A 17,361-nucleotide genomic window follows, 5' to 3' on the forward strand; every position below is an offset into this window, starting at 1 on the left:
TTCTTTTGGTATTCGGTGTCTTCACAGAGGTCAGTGTTACCTTTTTGGTACCCCGCCCCCCAGCTTTATTTATTATCATACAGTTTTTTCATGTTTATGTGAAAATACAGGTAAGAAAATAAAATGCAAACTGTAATCCTACTAACTAAAGGTGAAACCGCTATTAATATTTTACTGACCTGCCTTCCTAATATTTCGAAAGATGTATACTGCAAAATACGAATCTGTGTCTACCGAATCACCATGTGACAGAAAGGAGGCTACATCTAGTTCCAGCAAAACCCTTCAGAAAGCTGTCCTGTTCCTGAGCCCCTGCAGGATTCCACGGAGGCTTGGCCGGGTCCAGAATCCTACCTTTGAAATTCTATATCAGTAAAACAGTGCTCGTCCAGGCAAGGTCACGTGCCTGGAATCCACATAGAGTCCAGGACTCATTTTACTCTGGAGCTGCCGGAATAATTTCTACCATTTGGGGTAGGATTCATTTCCTGTAACAGAAAGCAGGATTTCCTAAATTTGTTTCCTGTGCACATTCTGCGTTGGAAGCCTTGAAGTGTCTTTATTCAGCTATTGATTACAGCCCGAGGGGCCCCGGGCCCCGCCTGCCGCCTATAGTAACTCCCAGGGGAAATGGAATAGATATAATCTGGCCACAGAGAGGTGCTCCCGAGTGCTTGGCCCAGTGCTCCGCATTCCATCACTTTCTGGATGTTTGGCCGCCTTGCAGGTGGGGGGCTCTGGGAGAGGGGCGGGTCATGGTCGTGATGCGGTTTTTTAACGCATTTGTTTCTTGACGTGAATGGTCAAGGAAGCGCTCTCCTAAGAGCAGGTAGAATCAACCGTATGACTCATTCATTCGTCTTTTCCAGGAATTCTTTCATACTAAAAAAAAACAACAAACTTTTTTTAGGCATTTAAAATCACAAATAGTAGCGTCCTCATTACAGAAAAAGTAAAAACGTAGGTTCTGAAGAGAAGTTGATAAGCATTAATTTTATCCACCGCCTAGAGATTACTGTTTACATTCTGTTTATTCTCTATGTAGAAACATAGTTGCCTGTTTTTGTAGTACAGATTCAGACTGTAGTCCAGGGAAGGAAGGGGGGCCCAGTGAGTGAAGTCACGTCCCTTACCAAATCCTGGGTGGTCGTGCTCCTGTTAGATTTCTGTCTGCGCGAGTGTGTCTGTGTGTTTGTATGTAGGGGTGCGTGTGTGCGCACACAGGTGCCCTGTGAGTACGTGTACGTGTCGGGATGCATGATGTGTGTATGATTGAAAGTTTCTTGATGCCTTGGCCACGCCTTGAACAGTTCGCCAATTTCAGAGTGATTAATTACAAGTTCTAGGTCGAATATAGGATGCTCTGCAGGGCTGCCCCGCGCTCATGGCGTAGGGTGAGAAGCATGTCTCCTTCATCTTGCCCCCTCTACACAGAACCCCCCCTGAGACGCCCATTGTTACCAGTTTCTGAGTATTCTTGCAGAGGTCGTCCTTTGCATCTGTTAGAAATTTTTCTCACCCTTTAATTGTTAACACATTTAAAAAAATTTTTTAAAAGCACAGTTGGAAATTATAGATTCAGTTTTGTACCTTGATTGCAGTAACTCTTGTTTTGAAAGCACGTCAGTACTCGGATCATCACTGAGGTGTGACGTCTGCAGAGGCCTGGGTTTTACTAAAATATCAGGTTGCTGTGTGGTCGTCTCTCGATGGCATTTCAAGACCCTCCTGTCTGCTGACTTTCATGGAACGTGAGGGCATCACATTGGCCTCCTGACTCTCCCGTTGCACTTGCTGGCTGTGTTTAGTTGACCCATTCTGACCTGCTTAGTGGGGTGATTTTATTTTTGCTTTTCTTTCTTTCTTTCTTTATTAAATAGTTTATTGTCATGTTGTTTTCCATATAACACCCAGTGCTCATCCCCACAAGTGCCCTCCTCCATGCCCATCTCCCCCCTCCCCCTCTCCCCACCCCAACTGCCCTCAGTTTGTTCTCAGTATTCAAGAGTCTCTCATGGTTTGCCTCCCTCCCTCTCCCCCACTTTTCCCCCCTTCTTCTCCCCCACGGTCCTCCGTTAAGTTCGTCCTAATCCTCCTATACGTGCAGACATATGGTGTCTGTCCTTCTCTGCCTGACTGATTTCGCTCAGCATAACACCCTTATTTTTATATTTTCGGAGGGGAATGGCAGAGAGAGGGAGAGAGACCATCCCAAGTGGGCTCCATGCTCAGCACAGAGGGATCATGACCTGAGCCGAAACCAAGGGTCAAATGCCCAACCGACTGAGCCACCCTGGCGCCTCGATTTTATTTGAAATTTTTAAGCTGGTAGTTTAAAATATTTATTTGTTAGATAAAAATATATGTCAGTGCAGGAATCAATTAGTCAAATGAAACAATAGCAGGAACCATGGCTTTTTATTTTAAGATACAGTTTTAACTTTATCAAGCTTCTAAAGTTCCAATAAAATAGGAATATTTGCTATTTAATTTTGGCAGTAAAAATTTTTTAAAGTTTTATTTTGTGTTATTTTAATTCCAGCATGGTTAACATACAGCGTAATAGTAGTTTCAGGTGTACAATATAACGTTTCAGCAATTTCAGACCTCACCCGGGGCTCATCCTGTGTACCCTCTAATCCCCAGCCCCCGTCCACCTCTCCGGTGACCATCAGTGTGTTCTCTGTAGTTAAAGTCGGTTTCTTGGCGTGTTTCTCTCTCTCTCTTTTTCCCCTCTTACTTATTTGTTTATTTAAATTCCACACGTAAGTGAAATCATATGATACTTACTTTCTCTGACTTACTTTGCCCAGCATTATACTTTCTCATGACATCCCTGTGATTGCAAATGGCAAGATTTCATTCTTTTTTATGACTGAATAATATTCCACATTCTACACACACACACACACAGAATGGAATGTTATATATTATATATATGTTATATATATCACATATTACTTCTTTATCCATTCATCTATCAGTGAGCACTGCTTCCATAGTCTGGCTGTTATCAGTAGCGCTGCTATAAACGTAGGGGTGCATGTATTCCTTTGTTGTTTTAGTTTTTTGGTAAATACCCAGTAGTGCAATTGCAGGTTGTAGGCCAGTTCCATTTTCTTTTCAGAGAGAGAGTGTGTATGTGTGCAAGTGGGGGAGGGACAGAGGGGGAGAGAATCTTCAGCAGCCTCCACACCCATCATGGAACCTGACACGGGCCTGAGTCTCAGGACCACGAGATCATGATCGGAACCAAAATCAAAAGTTGACACTTAACCGACTGAGCCGCCCAGGTGCCCTGAGTAGTTCTATTTTTAACTTTTAATTTAATTGTCTTTTTTTTTATTTAAAAAAGTGATCTCTCTGCCCAAGGTAGGGCTCAAACTTACGACCCCAAGATCAAGAGCTGCATACTCTACTGACTGAGCCAGCCAGACGCCCCAATTTTGTTTTTTAACTTTTTGAGGAAGCTTCGTACTGTTTTCCACAGTGGCTGCACCCGTTCGTGTTCCCACCAGCAGTGCAAGAAGGTCCCTCAGCGGGGTGTTAGGGGCAGATCATCTGTGAGCTGACGGCAGTTAGAAGCGGCCATCTGCCGAACACTGGCTTGGAGCGCCAGGCCCTGCGCTCCGGGCACCTCTTACGACCCACGGTTAATACGATGGTGCCCGTTCAGCAGGTGGGGTGTAGGTTGGCCAAGGGCTGTCTCCAGGGCCACGTTGCTGTGGCCTGATGAAAAGCAGCAGCCCACGTCATGTGGCTCTGTGACCTCAGTACTGCTTCTCTGCCCCCAGGAGGAGGGCTTAACTGTGCTCTGTCACTCACGAAACATGAGTGGGTGCCATGCACCTGTGTGGGGAGCTTGGGGCGGGTGCTGGGTGGGCCTCCAGAATATCCGGCTGTTCTTGCCGGTTCTGAGCTAGTGCTCTGGGTCTGTGTGCCTCCCAGTCTCAGTCAAGTGTGTGTTTTGACCCTTCCCTCTTTCTTATCTGGGGAAGCTTCCACACTGGGTGCTAAGAAACCTTCAGGCAGCCTCCAGAAGCCTTCCTTCGGAGTGTCCTGTCTTCACAACCCATCTCTCCAGGTTCCTGTCCTTAGAAAGACAAACCAAAAGGGTGTGTTTCTCCCCTGATCTCCAGTGACCTTGAAACAGCCCTCTTACAGACAGCACGAGAAATCAACAGAGCTGCACGCACAGACCTCCCCGACCATGGCAGAGTCCGTCGAGGAGGGCATTCCTGGGCCCGGGTCACCGTGCTGGGGGATAGAGGAGTGCGGTGAAGGGGCGCCTGGCTGGCTCAGCCCGTGGAGCATGTGACTCTTGATCTCGAGGTTGTGGGTTCAAGCGCCACATTGGGTGCAGAGATTACTTAAAAATAAAATCTTAAAAAAAAAAGTACAGTAAAGCGACAGCTCATCGAATAGCAGATTTTGTAAGTTTATCATATGCTTGTTATAGCAAAAGTAAACGATTAGAGGGGGAAAAAAACCATTTTGGTATTTTTCCTCTCTCTGTCTTCCATACCCAGAACTTAAATGTTTAGCGTCACTCCACATTCTATCTTGATGTGTCCACTTGGTAATATATGGTCTTATCCCTGTCCAGTAGCTGTCTGTGATAGGATTTTTATTTATTTATTTAATTTTTTAATGTTTATTTTTTAGAGAGAGACAGAACACGAGCGGGAGAGGGGCAGAGAGAGACAGAGGGAGACACAGAATCCGAAGCAGGCTCCAGGCTCTGAGCTGTCAGCACAGAGCCCGACGCGGGGCTCGAACTCACGAACCGCGAGTTCGTGACCTGAGCCAAAGTCGGATGCTTAACTGACTGAGCCCCGCGGGCGCCCCCTGTGGTAGGATTTTTAATGGCTGCCCTCTCTCCTGCTGCTCAGATACCCCGCAAATTATTTCGTCTCCCGCTTCTGGCCGTCTTCAATTTTGACCGTCATGACAGACGCCTGACGGGTTAGTCTCTGCGCGCCCCCGAGTGTGTGTGTAAAAGGCTCCAGGTGTCTTGTTTTGCATCTTTGTAACCGTGTTGCAGAGTGAGGATAAAAACCACCCGGGGAAAGAAAGACAAGCGTGTGGCTCTGCTGGGGGCCTGCCATCCTCAGCCCCCGCGCGGACCCGAGGTTCTCCCTTCCAGGACCACACTCATTTCTCAGGGGTGCCCTTCCCTCAAATGCCGCCTTCTACCTGTGACCCGGGCCGCTGGACAATGACTGCATTCAGATGCGTGTGCAAAGGAGCGAGAAAGATTTAGGAGATGGGCGGGGCTTTACCATCACACACTGCTGGGTCCTTGCCCCAGGGTCAGTTCAGAGAACAGAGGTCAGGAATTTAAGGAAAAACCCCTCCTTCAATGTTATTTATTAACCAGTGGGGGGTCAGAATCTTGAAATAGAGCACTGGTTGCGCAGAAGAGGGGGTGTTGGTAGTGTTTTAGGGATGCTGTAGAAAACCATCGAATGAGCCCCCATTGGCATTAACTGCTCCAGGCCCTAGATGCTAAGGTTCTGTCCTGTTTCTTATTCGTGTCGGCCCAGAATGGGCTAAGGGAAGAGTGATTTCTAAATGGCTAAGATTTTATGGAAATGACATCATTCTTTCTTTTCAAATCTGAATTTTCATCAGATTAAGTAATAGGAGCCTGAATTTCAAGTACGGGATCAAAGCAGCTTGGATCAGGGAGTGGCCTTTTATTCCGCCATCTTGCCCACAGATTCTGAAATAAAACAGGGGCAGCTGTTTTGTTTGCTCCATGCTGTGTTTAAAAAAAAAAATCTGTAGCAGTATTTAAAAAAAAAAAATCACTTAATGTTATATAAAAGCTCTTTTTGGGAAAGATCAGACCTGGAGATGGTGGGCCCAGTTTCTACTGGGCAGTAGTTAGCCGAGCTGGGTGGCTCCTGCCTCAGTTTACCCCACCCCTCTGGGTCCTGTCTGCTCTCTGTCCAGCCCCCGGTAGTGCATTGTTGAATCAGCTTCCTAGTTAAGAATACCTTAGGTCTCTGGCTGCAGTCATGGCCTTGAAAGGCTGCATTAGGGCGAGCTGGCTGGCCTTCCTGAGCCTGGCTGTCAATCTTGAGAGCCACCAAGGATATCAGGTTCACGCACGCGCTTACGATTACCGTGTATCCTACTTCTGACAAGAATTCAAGGCTCTTTAGCCTGACCTGGCATTTTTCCCAAGCACACATTTCCCAGGTACAAAGGGAAAATTATTAAAACTTGTCACAGGTGGTTTATTGCTGAGCCACAGACGATGAAAAAGCCCTTTCATGGATCGTTCTGGCATGAATTCCTCAGATGGGCATTTTGGGGAGGGAGCGTAGCAGCCTGTCCTTTTGATTTCCTGGCCCGACCCAGAACACACGGCCGACTCAGGGCCCCCGCGCCTCCCCCCTTCCGCCCCCTGCTCAGTTTCCATTTGGTGGAGTTAATTTATTTGTTCATTCATTCACCTTAATGGGTTTCTTTTTCTGCTGCTGCTCTGACCTCTGGATATTCTGACCCGAAGTCTCAGAGACCCCCCACTTCTGGCTGTTGGGGACAGTGAGACTCAAGACCCCCGGATCCTTTCTGATTGGGCGATAGGGAGTGATTCTCTTGAACAGTTTGGACTCCCCAGTATAAGAAGTAACTTCATTTTATATTGTCTCGTTTGGGAAAGAAATGCATCGGGCTCTTCTGCCCCCAGAAATGTTTGTCCCTGCTGCCTTTGAGGAGGGTCAGGGAGCCCCGATTCCAAACCAGTCTCTTCTCTGTAGGATTTTGGGGGTTTCTGTTTAGAAAGGAGCTTCCGGTTAACGCTGTGGGCCAGAGGGTGGAAGGCGAGAATCAGAGACCTCCTCCACCGCCCCCCACGCCCTTGGCGGGGCTCACGTCCTGGGGCACCGGTCCCCAGAGAGACCAGGGAGGCTTTGATGAGGAGGCTGGACCAGGGTGGGGAGGAGCAAGCGTGGTGGTGGCTCGTTCCCTTGCTCCACTGAGAGGTTTGCTGCTGAAGAAACGGAGGTGGAAGATGTTAGCCTCCGGGTGTAACTCACCCATCAGCAGTGACCGTCACTGCGACCATTTCAGCGTTACAGGCCAGCTGTCCCTCCTGTGCAACCCCGTGGGTCCCAGGCGTGGGGGCTGGGCTGCCCGAGCTGGAGCTGCCCCATAGGGTCGGGAGTTCCGCATTCTTTCCGTTGCGGTTAAGAGCAGGCTTTGGGGGAATTAATGCGTTTCCCCGAAGCCCAGTACCACCGACGTTTCACATCTGTTCACAGCAATGAAATGGGTTTTTAAGGGGTGACGTAACAGCAGCTTGAAAACAAGAATGAAAAAACCCCTTTCATTGAGAGCCATGGTTGAAGGCATCTCGAGAAGAATTCTCCTTTGTTGAGAAGTTGGCGCGTAAAGGAGGAGGCTCGAGTGTACCTACGTGTTTGTAATATCTTATGTTGAGATATGTGTTTGCTTAAAATTGAAAGAAATGAAGGTACATGAGGAAAATATTTCCACGGTACAGAAAGGTGAAGCAGAAGACAGGAGTGTTGCTGACCACATGCCAGCCTGTAAGCAGTTTACAGGTGATGGGACTGTTCCGTGCAGAACAGTCTTCACTGATCATTTTAGACGTTGAGAGGTGACAGGTAGGACAGGCCCTGTGGAAAGACTCAAACCAGCACGTGAATGGGTTTTCAAAGACCGAGGCAGACTATCAGCAGAGAAGACAAAAGCCAGTCGCTGCTTGACTGGCCTTTTCTTTGCAGGTGGAGGTCAGTGTGACAGTACCGTCCGTCGGTTAGAAGGGAAGGCTCGTCCCTGGGAATCCCGGGTGACTTGCTCGGACATCACTCGGACAGAGTAGAATTTTCCTGAAGACAAATCTCTTGTTCCAGCATAAATTCAGTTACTGCCCGCAGTAGGAAGCCGGTTGGATATCTGAGCAGAGCCAACGAGGGACGGATACACGGAACGTTTAGCGCTGGGACAGAAATGGAAACGAAGCGCGCAGAGTCCCGCGCTGTGCAGAGGCTGGGGGGGTGGGGGCGGGTGGCAGAGCTGGGCTGCAACCCGTTTGACACCCCTGTCCCCACTTCAGGGGGTAGCAGGGCAGCCCAGGAGAGCCTGGGGTTCCGGAAACTGAGTCAGAGCCCGGAGCAGCAGGTGTCTGCGTGTGCAGGGGCTCCTGGGAGAAGGAAGGGGGGCCTCCAGGAGCAGCCAGATGAGGCAGGAGCGTGGGCATCCATGATCCCCTGGGAGAGCGACTCTCGGTGGCCTCCGCCCCTGCAGGGACACGGAAATACCCCAGACTCTTACTTACGGAGTAGCGGCCACCGGGGAGCCACCGCCGGGTTGAGACATAGCAAAGCGTCTCAGAACTGATACCTCCTAGGTGCCCCTTTCTCCATCACCCTCTGTCGCTCCCCAGGTCTGCTCTGTCCTGAAACCTGCCTCCTTTTCCTTCCCTAAAGGTTACATTTTATAAGAAGAAAAGGGGGACGGGGGACCTTTCCTTAGACTCCATCCTCTCGGGCTTGGTTTGGAATAAAATGGCGGCTTGTTGGGCATTAAAATTGGAAGCGTCTCGTGTGCATTTCCGGCCGCTGCGGGAGCAAATTGCTGCACGGCTGCTGTTTGGAAACACCCCAGATTGAGCGTGTCCTTTAGGTGAGAGGCCGCAGGGGTGAAGCTGTTGCCTTGCCCTGCTCCCAGCCGCGGCCCTCTTCCTTGCTGTACGTCCCTGCCTCTCTCTTCAAACCCGACGCCCGTCTCCTCTCTCTGGCCCTCGCTCTGCCCTCCACTCCCTCTCTGCCTTTCGAGGGCCCTGTGATTGCATCGGGCCCACCTGCATGATCCAGGAGAGGCTCCCCGCGGCCGGGTCCTCACCCTGCATCACCCCTGCGAGCCCATTTGGCCGAGTCAGGTCACCTCTTCACAGGTCCCGGGATTAGGATGTGGGCATCTTTGGGGGCCGTTATTCTGCCTGCTGCGCGTCCCATCAGATTCGTGCTGGTGACAGTGTGTCGGGTGGGCGCCCGAGTGCGGCCGGGCACCACTGAGGCCGCGCCGCTGAGCTCGCACCCCAGCCCAGGCCCCTGGGATTGGCCGTTTCCCGGGGGCCTTTTCCTTGTGCCCGTTACACCCAGGAGTAGACCCCGCGTCAGCCTGTCCCTGCCGCCGGCCGAGGCCCCCGCCTCGCTTGCTCCTCTGAGTCTGTTTCTTCATATCCCCGCAGCTGGAGTGGGTCATTCTTAGCTCAGGGGCTCTCTGCTGACCACACGGGGTGGCCCTGTCGTTTAGGCTGTGTCTGTCGGGCACACCGTGGGCTCTTTACACTCACTGGTGCCTCCTTCCTGTGGCAGTGGGGGTGGAGGGGGCGAGTCTGGGTGGGGACCCGTCACTGCCCAAACCCCCCCCCACCCCAGCTCCCCTCTCTGTTGTCTTCTTTTTCTACTTGTGTTTCCTTGTCTCCCTGGAGACCCCTGGCCAGGTTCACTGGCTTTTATTTTTATTATTATTTTTTAAATTATTATTTTTTTTTTTGAGAAGGAGAAAGGGAGAGCATGCATGAGCAGAGGAGGGGCAGAAAGAGCGGGAGAGAGAGAGAGAGAGAGAGAGAATCCCAGGCTTCACACTGTCTGTACAGAGCCCAATGTGGGACTCAGTTCCATGAACTGTGAGATCACGATCTGAGCTGAAATCAGGAGTCAAGGGGCTTAACCGACTGAGCCACCCAGGTGGCCCTCAGACTCACAAGCTTTTAGAACACGCAGATTAATTGTTGCTATGGAAAAGGAGATGTCAGGGCCAGGGCCAGGTTTCTGGTTTTTCTTGAGGAACTGGCAGCGCGGGCCATCCTGGGCTGAGTCCCCTTGGGGCAGCCTCCCCCATCGGTGCCCATGGGGTTATGGGTCGCCGCCCCTGTGGCTGTGGTGGGGTGCGTCCCCGCTCAGCCCTCTTCACTCACTTGCATGACCAGCCGGGCCCCTGCCTTTGACCTGAAGTGAAGCTCGTCTCGCCGAGGCAGCAGGAAGGTTCCAGATGGCAACAGAAGATAGGCCTCTGGGAAGCGCAGGGTGGGTGGGCAGGCTTGTGTGGACCAGCTACCTCCCAGGCCTGGCCACCTCGGGCAGCTGAGCGAGTCCCTTGCCCGAGCGCCTGTTTCCTCTTCTGTGTAGACCAGGGTCCATGCCCTCAGCAGTGCTGCCTTCGGGGGCAGGGATCCATCTCTGCGGTGCGGCCGTCGCTGTGTGTCGGGGTGTCTAGCGCACCTCGCGGGTGGAGGCCAGGGGGTCCTGGCACACACCCCCTTCTCCAGTGTGACAACCCAAAGTGTCCCCAGACATTGCTGTGCGTCCCCTCGGGGGCAGGGCTGCCTGGTTGAAGGTGGTGTAGACCCTACTGGGTTGGTTACTGGTGAGGCTCCCCTGTTTCTGAGGGCTCCGTGCACATCGCGCAGAAGTGATCGCTCCCGACCTTCTGAGCATCCTCTCTGCCACAGCCCTGGCGCGCGGCCTGCCTTGGGGCCCGGAAGAGAAGGTGAGTCCCCCTGTGTCAGGGACAGCCGAGTGCCCAGGCTGTCGCGGGCCGGCCCAGCCTTCCTGGGGACCCAGTGACTGCCTGTGCTTCGTCCGTCTCTGCTGCCCCTTCTGCCTTCGTGTTCATTTGTTCGACCTGTGAACCGGGACCCTTGGCGGTGTGCCTGACCTTCGACCCTGTGTCGCCTTTAGGTGGCCCTGGTACAGTGGACCGAAAGTGTGGGGCTGACCCTGGTGGGCCGGGACCAGTCTTCCATGCAGCTGAGGACCCCTGGCGACCAGATCCTGAACTTCACCATCTTACAGATCTTCCCTTTCACCTATGAAAGCAAGCGCATGGGCATCATCGTGCGGGTGAGTTACCCTGACGACTTCCAGTGACTGGATGACTCAGGTGTGCTGTGTGCCCCGTGGCCCCACATTCTTCCTTAGCCCTTTCCTACCCTCTTTATTGTGATGTCTGTTGTCCAGACGAAGAAGAGAATATCATTGCCTGAGCAGAAACAATACTCGTCCATCAGTCGGACGAGACCTCGGAGAGCTGACCCGCTTCTGGTTAATCTAGTTCTAGAGGGAAAGGTCTAACCTATGGGGATCAGACATTTCTTGGTAATAATACACTTCTTGTTGTGCACGCTTTTGTTGAACGCGACCTGTTTCTATTGAGGTGAAATTGACATCAGCGAACCACTTTGAAGCATAGAGTTCAGTGTTGCTTAGGACATTGACAGCGTCGTACAGCCACACCTCTGTTTCAGAACGTTGTCGTCACCCTAAGGGGAGCCCTCGTACCCATTACGTAGTGGCTCCCCGTTCTTCCCTCATTCTGGTCCTGGAACCACCAACCTGCTTTCTGTCTCCAGGAATTTACCCATCCTGGTTATTTTGTTTAACTAGAATCCTGTAATACATGACTACATGACCTTTTGAGTCTGACTTTTTTCACCCAGCATAATATTGTCCAGGTCCAGGGCGCCTGGGTTGCTTAGTCGGTTAAGCGTCCGACTTTCGCTTAGGTCATGATCTCGCCGTTCGTGGGTTCAAGCCCCGCGTCAGGCTCTGTGCTGACAGCCAGCTCAGAGCCTGGAGCCTGTTTCAGTCTGTGACTCCCTCTCTCTCTGACCCTCCCCTGCTCACGCTGTCTCTCTCTCTCTCTCTCTCCTAGAAATAAAAATTAAAAAAAAAAAATATATTGTCCAGGTCCATCCACCTTGAGGCAGGCAGCAGAACTCCATTCCTTTTTATGGCCACGTCATCGTTTAGCCATTCATCTGTTGAAAGACATTTGGGTTGTTTCCACCTTACAGCTGTTGGGAGTAGTGTTGCTTCGAGCATTTGTGTACAAGGATTTGTGTCTCTGTTTTCAGCTCTGAGGGGTGGAGTTGCTGGGTCCATTGCCCACTTGCTGGATAATTCCGTCTTTTAGCTTTACGAGGAACCTCCAAACGGTTTTCTGTCACGTTGCACTATTTTACGTTCCACCAGCAACGCAGAAAGGTCCCAGTTTCTCCACACCCTCACCGCCAACCATTGTTATCTCACTTTTTCACTTTTTTGATTACAGCTCTTTCTGTGGTTGCAAAGTGGGGTCTCATTGGGGATGCAGTGGAGTTGCTGGGTCTTAATGACTACCGATGTTGAGCATATTCCATGTGCTTATTGGGCAATTTCTTGTCTTCTGTGAAGAACTGTGTATTCGAGTCCTTTGCCCACTTTTGCGTTTGGTTGTCTTCGTGGTTGAGTTGGAAGTGTTCTTTGTGTAGTGGGGCTATTCGACCCTTATCAGAGATGGTCTGCGAATATTTTCTCCTCCTCTGTACGTTGTCTTTTCACTTTCGGGTTTTTTTTTTTTTTTTTTTGGTCTTTTCACTTTCTTTGATAAAAATTCCTTTGATTCACAGAAGTTACTAATTTCGGTGAAGCCTAATTTATCTATATTTTCTTTTGTTACTCTTAGGTGTCATATCCAAGAGTTTATTGTCAAATCCAAGGTCATGAAAATTTACTCCTATATATATTTTTAAGAGTTTTGTGGTTGTGGCTCTTTCATTCGTTGATCTAGTTTGGGTTGATTTTTCTATATAGTGTGAGGTAAGGGTTCAGCCACACTCCGTCGCACGTGCGTAAGCGCTGTCCCAGCACCGTTTGGCAGAGGGACCGTTGTTTGCTGAGTGGTCTTGGCATCCTTGTTGTAATTCAGTGTTTTAAATGGTTTTTCATTCATATAAGTACTGAAGTTATTGGGAAAACACAGCTGTCATTCAGAGGCGTCATTTTGTCATATTTATTTCAAATTTTGTTGTTATGTATTCTGAAACTTGTATTGCAGTATAGCCTACACAGAGAACCACCGCAAACATCACAAGCATGCCGCTCAGGTGTTTACGGAGTTAGCACACCCGCGTAACCGGCATCCCAGAGCAAGGATCAAATTCCCTCCCTGGTCACCCCAGCAACTCCCGTGTGCTCCTTCCTGGTCACCTGCGTCCTTCTCCCCACAGGGATGTGACCACTCTCTTGATTCCTACCACTGATTAATCTCTTTTTGAGGTTTTCTCTTTATAGAAAAGAAATCACGCAGTAGATTCCTCTATTTGAGGAGCTGCTCAAATTTATATTTGCAAGATTCATCCATGTTTTTTAGGTATCATGGTTTTAAAAAGTTTTATTTTTATTTATTAAAAAAATTTTTTAATGTTTATTTATTTTGAGAGAGAGAGAGACAGAGAACGAGAGGGGAAGGGCAGAGAGAGAAGGAGACACAGAATCTGAAGCAGGCTCCAGGCTCTGAGCTGTCAGCACAGAGCCCGACACGGGGCTTGAACCCACGAACTGCGAGATCATGACCTGAGCCGAAGTCGGACGCTTAACTGACTGAGCCACCCAGGCGCCCCTGGTTGTGCATATTTCTATTCTTTGAGTGGCATTATATCATTATCGCACTTCCTGTTTTTAACATTTAAAAGAACTTTATGTCCATGCATTTAATCTTACTTTGTGAGTTTTAGCGTGTTACAGTGTTGCGCTGTGTGACTGTGCCTCGCTGCCTTCAGTCTACTGGAGTTCCCTGTTGATACATATTGAGAAAGTTGCCACTTTTTTTGCCATTAGACACAGTGCTGGCGCAGGTCCTTGTCTGTTCTGGTCTCCATTCTACAGAATGTGAATCTGCCCGGAGGTCAGCTTGCTGGGTTTGCAGTGTATACATCGTTAATGCTACCAGAGCCGTCAGTCATCCACTCTTGTCCCCAAAGTGCTGCTACTAATTTTGGTGTCACCATTCCTCCACCTCCTCCCCATTATTTGAGAGTGTCAGAGTTTTACAGTTTCGTCAATATCTTGTTTCACCATTGGCCCTGGTACTCAGAGACTCCCGCTCCCCATCCCGGGAAGCCAGGGACCCCTGTGCTCGGGCGCCACTGTGTTCGGTAACTCGTAAAGTCGGCCGATCATCAGAATTGCCAAGGGAGCTTTAAAAAATCCACATCACTCTTGTCCCGTCCAGAACCAACCATCTTAGGATGGTTCCTTGGTATTTGTAAAGGTTTTTCACATTGTTCGGCTCGATCGGAGAAAACTCTGCTCAGATCGTGGGCAACTTCGGAGCGTGACTCCTCATTTTTGTTTTGTCTTTAAAAGAAATGAGACTCCCCTCCACCTGGGTCTACTCAAGTGTATTATGCCTTAAAGATCAGAGAGCTGTAGATTCTATTATAATAAGTTAGTAACAGCAGTGTGAGTACTCAGGGGTCAGGTACTAGCAGCAGTATCTCTAAATGGCTGTTCTAAATGATTTCCAGAAACTCACTCACCAGTCCTTAGCATAAGCCAACAAGGTAGGAGCCATTTTGATTGGCATTTGACAAAGAAGAAAGTGGAAGTGCAGAGAGGGCTCTGCATTCTCCCCAAGTCCACACAGCTGGGTGATGGGGGAGCTGGTGATGAACCCCAGGTGACATGGCCCTCAAGCCTGGGCTCTTTAACCACCGCTGCCTGGGAGTTTGGGTGTGCCGAGTGGGGCGTTGAAAAGCTTGCAGAGCGCCCACGGTAATGTCCCCACACTTGGTGGCATAAAGCCACAGAAGGTAGTATCTCATGGAGTCTGTGGGCCAGGAATCTGGGTGCCCCTCCACTGGGTCGTCTGGCTCTCGATCTCTCACAGGCCGCTGTCAGCCGGGGCTCAGCTGGGGCAGGATTCGGCTCCTTGTGGATGTTGCACTGAGGGCCGTGGTCCTCCGCTGTTTCATTGGAGGCCACCCTCGTTCGCTGCTCCCCTGGCCTCTCCGTAGGTCACCTCCCTTGTCAGCTGGCTTCCTCCCAGCGAGCAAGGTGGGAGGCAGAGTCTTTGTAACCTGATCAGAACCGGCCTCCCGTCCCTTCTGTCTCGCTTACGAGAAGCGGTAGGAGTGGGTCTCACCAGGGCACGGAGTACGAGGAGGTAGGGGTCCTTGGGAGCCATTGAAGAAGCTGTCTCCCCTCCAGGTAGAAGAAACAGCTCCACGAGCTGCTGTTCTGACGACCCAGTGACACAGCATGAACGTGCCTTGAAAATGACACATTCTAAGGGACTTTTATGTCCCCGATGCACCTTTTGGGTGGGAGGGGAGCTTTTTCTCCCACGCGGCTGCTGCTTTTCCCCCTGGCCCGTACCTGGTCTGACCCGTGGCTTCTAGACCGTGGCTGACGTCAGGACCGCCCGTGTCCTGGAAGCAGCAGCTCAGAGTGTGTGGGTGGGTGTTTCCTGGGGAGTCAGAGTCATTATCTCTTCCGGAATGACTTTTGTTCCGGCCCTTCCAGCCTTTAGTTTTTCAAGTTCCAGGACCGTGGGCTCTGCTGAAGTCATTTGAGGGTTGAATCATCATCAGATAGTCCCTAATATCAGCCGTTCTTGGATAAGTGAGCAATATACCCACCTTCCTTTGGCTGGGAAGGGCTCTTGTTCCCAGATACACATCCTGTTTTTTTTGTTTTTTGTTTTTTTAAATGTTTTATTTATTTCTAGGAGAGAGACAGCATGAGCAGGGGAGGGTCAGAGAGAGAGGGAGTCACAGACTCTGAAACAGGCTCCAGGCTCTGAGCTGGCAGTCAGCACAGAGCCCGACGCGGGGCTCGAACCCACGAACTGTGAGATCATGACCTAAGCGAAAGTCGGACGCTTAACCGACTAAGCCACCCAGGCGCCCCTACACATCCTGTTTTATGAGATGTGGCCCCACATCTTCTCACAGCAAGACCAGCACTTTACCTCGGAGTAGGGGGTACTTCTCAGATGGGAAAAATCTTATCATTATTTTAAACTTTCAAAAACATTTTTCAACATTAATTCATTTTTTTTTAAATGTTTTATTTATTTCTAGGAGAGAGAGAGAGACAGCGTGAGCAGGGGAAGGTCAGAGAGAGAGGGAGACACAGACTCTGAAACAGGCTCCAGGCTCTGAGCTGGCAGTCAGCACAGAGCCCGACGCGGGGCTCGAACCCACAAACCGCGAGATCATGACCTAAGCGAAAGTCAGACGCTTAACCGACTAAGCCACCCCACCGCCCCCAACATTAATTCATTTTTGAGAGACAGAGACAGAGTGGGAGCAGGGGAGGGGCGGAGAGACAGGGAGACACAGAATCGGAAGCAGCTCTAGGCTCTGAGCTGTCAGCACAGAGCCCGACGCGGGGCTCCAACTCACTAGCCGTGAGATCATGACCTGAGCTGAAGTCGGACGCTTAACCGACCGAGCTACCAAGGCGCCCCATATTTACCATTATTTTAAAATAGCAATCCTCCCTTCCAAGGTTATAAAAAACAAACCATTGAATTAAAGCATTCAGAGCAGATACATGCATCAAGAAGGAGCTCAAACTATTCATCTTTATTTTCACCACCCAAAGACCAAGCACTCATCCCTCTTCAGAGAATTTCCCTTTTAGTTTTCTTCTACACATATACGAGTGTAAATACCCACACGCATTTGTATGAACCTGGCATTGAGCATCACATGAGGCTTTCTAACCTCTCCCCGCCATCGAACAATATGTATGATGAAAATGTTCTCATATTAGTAGAGTGTGATTTTTCTGATTTTAATGTGTGCGTGGTGTTTTGTTGAAAGAGTATACCATTATTTAATTAAATATTCTTTTCACGGATATTTCACGTTTTTCATTTCTCACGACTAAAAGTCAGTCTGTGAGCATCCATCTTTGTTAGGCTATCTTTAATGACATGCATGGGATTGCTAAATTTTCTTGTTTTCTGACCTGTCTCCCTTTTTATATGTGCCTTTGACATGAAAATTAGCCTTCGGGCTCAGGGACAGCTCTCTGTTTTCCAGAAACCTCCCTAAACTCTTCTAATGCAGCTGTTCTCGCCCTGAGGCCGTTTTGCCTCCAGGGGACATTCGGAAAAGTTGGGAGACATTTTGGTCGTCACCAGTCAGGGTTGATGTCCTCTCATTGATAGAGGCCAGGACAGCCTCCTAACGAGGACACTGCCAGGGCCAGCAGTTCAGTTCCCACGCGCCCCTGTATCCTCCCTGGCATTTGGAAGTACCTGCCCAGTCGCCCGTTGTGAGGCAGCGTCAGCTGGGCTGTGACACATCTTGGTTTGGTGATCATCGGCAGGTACGGGCACAGTCACCTCGCTCATCAGCCCTCCCGACACGTACGAGCTCGTGGATGGTGCTGGGCAGGGACTTCACCCGCGCACCAGGCAGAGTCCTTCCTTGGCCTGCATCTCAGTCTTCTCGGAGTTTCTCTGGGGCTCGTGTGCCTGTGTGTCCAAGAGGAAGGCTGCCATGGCCACTTTCTTGTTGTCGCGTACAGATGTTCTACCTTT

At 50.1% G+C, this 17,361-nt stretch overlaps 1 protein-coding gene across 2 annotated transcripts in view; it reads left to right on the forward strand.

Annotated features, from left to right (window-relative positions):
- ATP9A (ATPase phospholipid transporting 9A) overlaps positions 1-17,361 on the forward strand; it is a 115,060-nt gene that overhangs the window by 74,502 nt on the left and 23,197 nt on the right. For both annotated transcript variants that reach the window (XM_077778378.1, XM_077778377.1), the window contains exon 15: positions 10,725-10,886. In XM_077778378.1, coding sequence (XP_077634504.1) covers positions 10,725-10,886 — 162 coding nt within the window. The remainder of the gene's footprint in view (positions 1-10,724; positions 10,887-17,361) is intronic.

The sequence above is a fragment of the Crocuta crocuta genome, unplaced genomic scaffold (assembly GCF_008692635.1).
Source record: "Crocuta crocuta isolate KB4526 unplaced genomic scaffold, BGI_CrCroc_1.0 scaffold27, whole genome shotgun sequence".
Classification (NCBI taxonomy): Eukaryota; Metazoa; Chordata; class Mammalia; order Carnivora; family Hyaenidae; genus Crocuta; species Crocuta crocuta.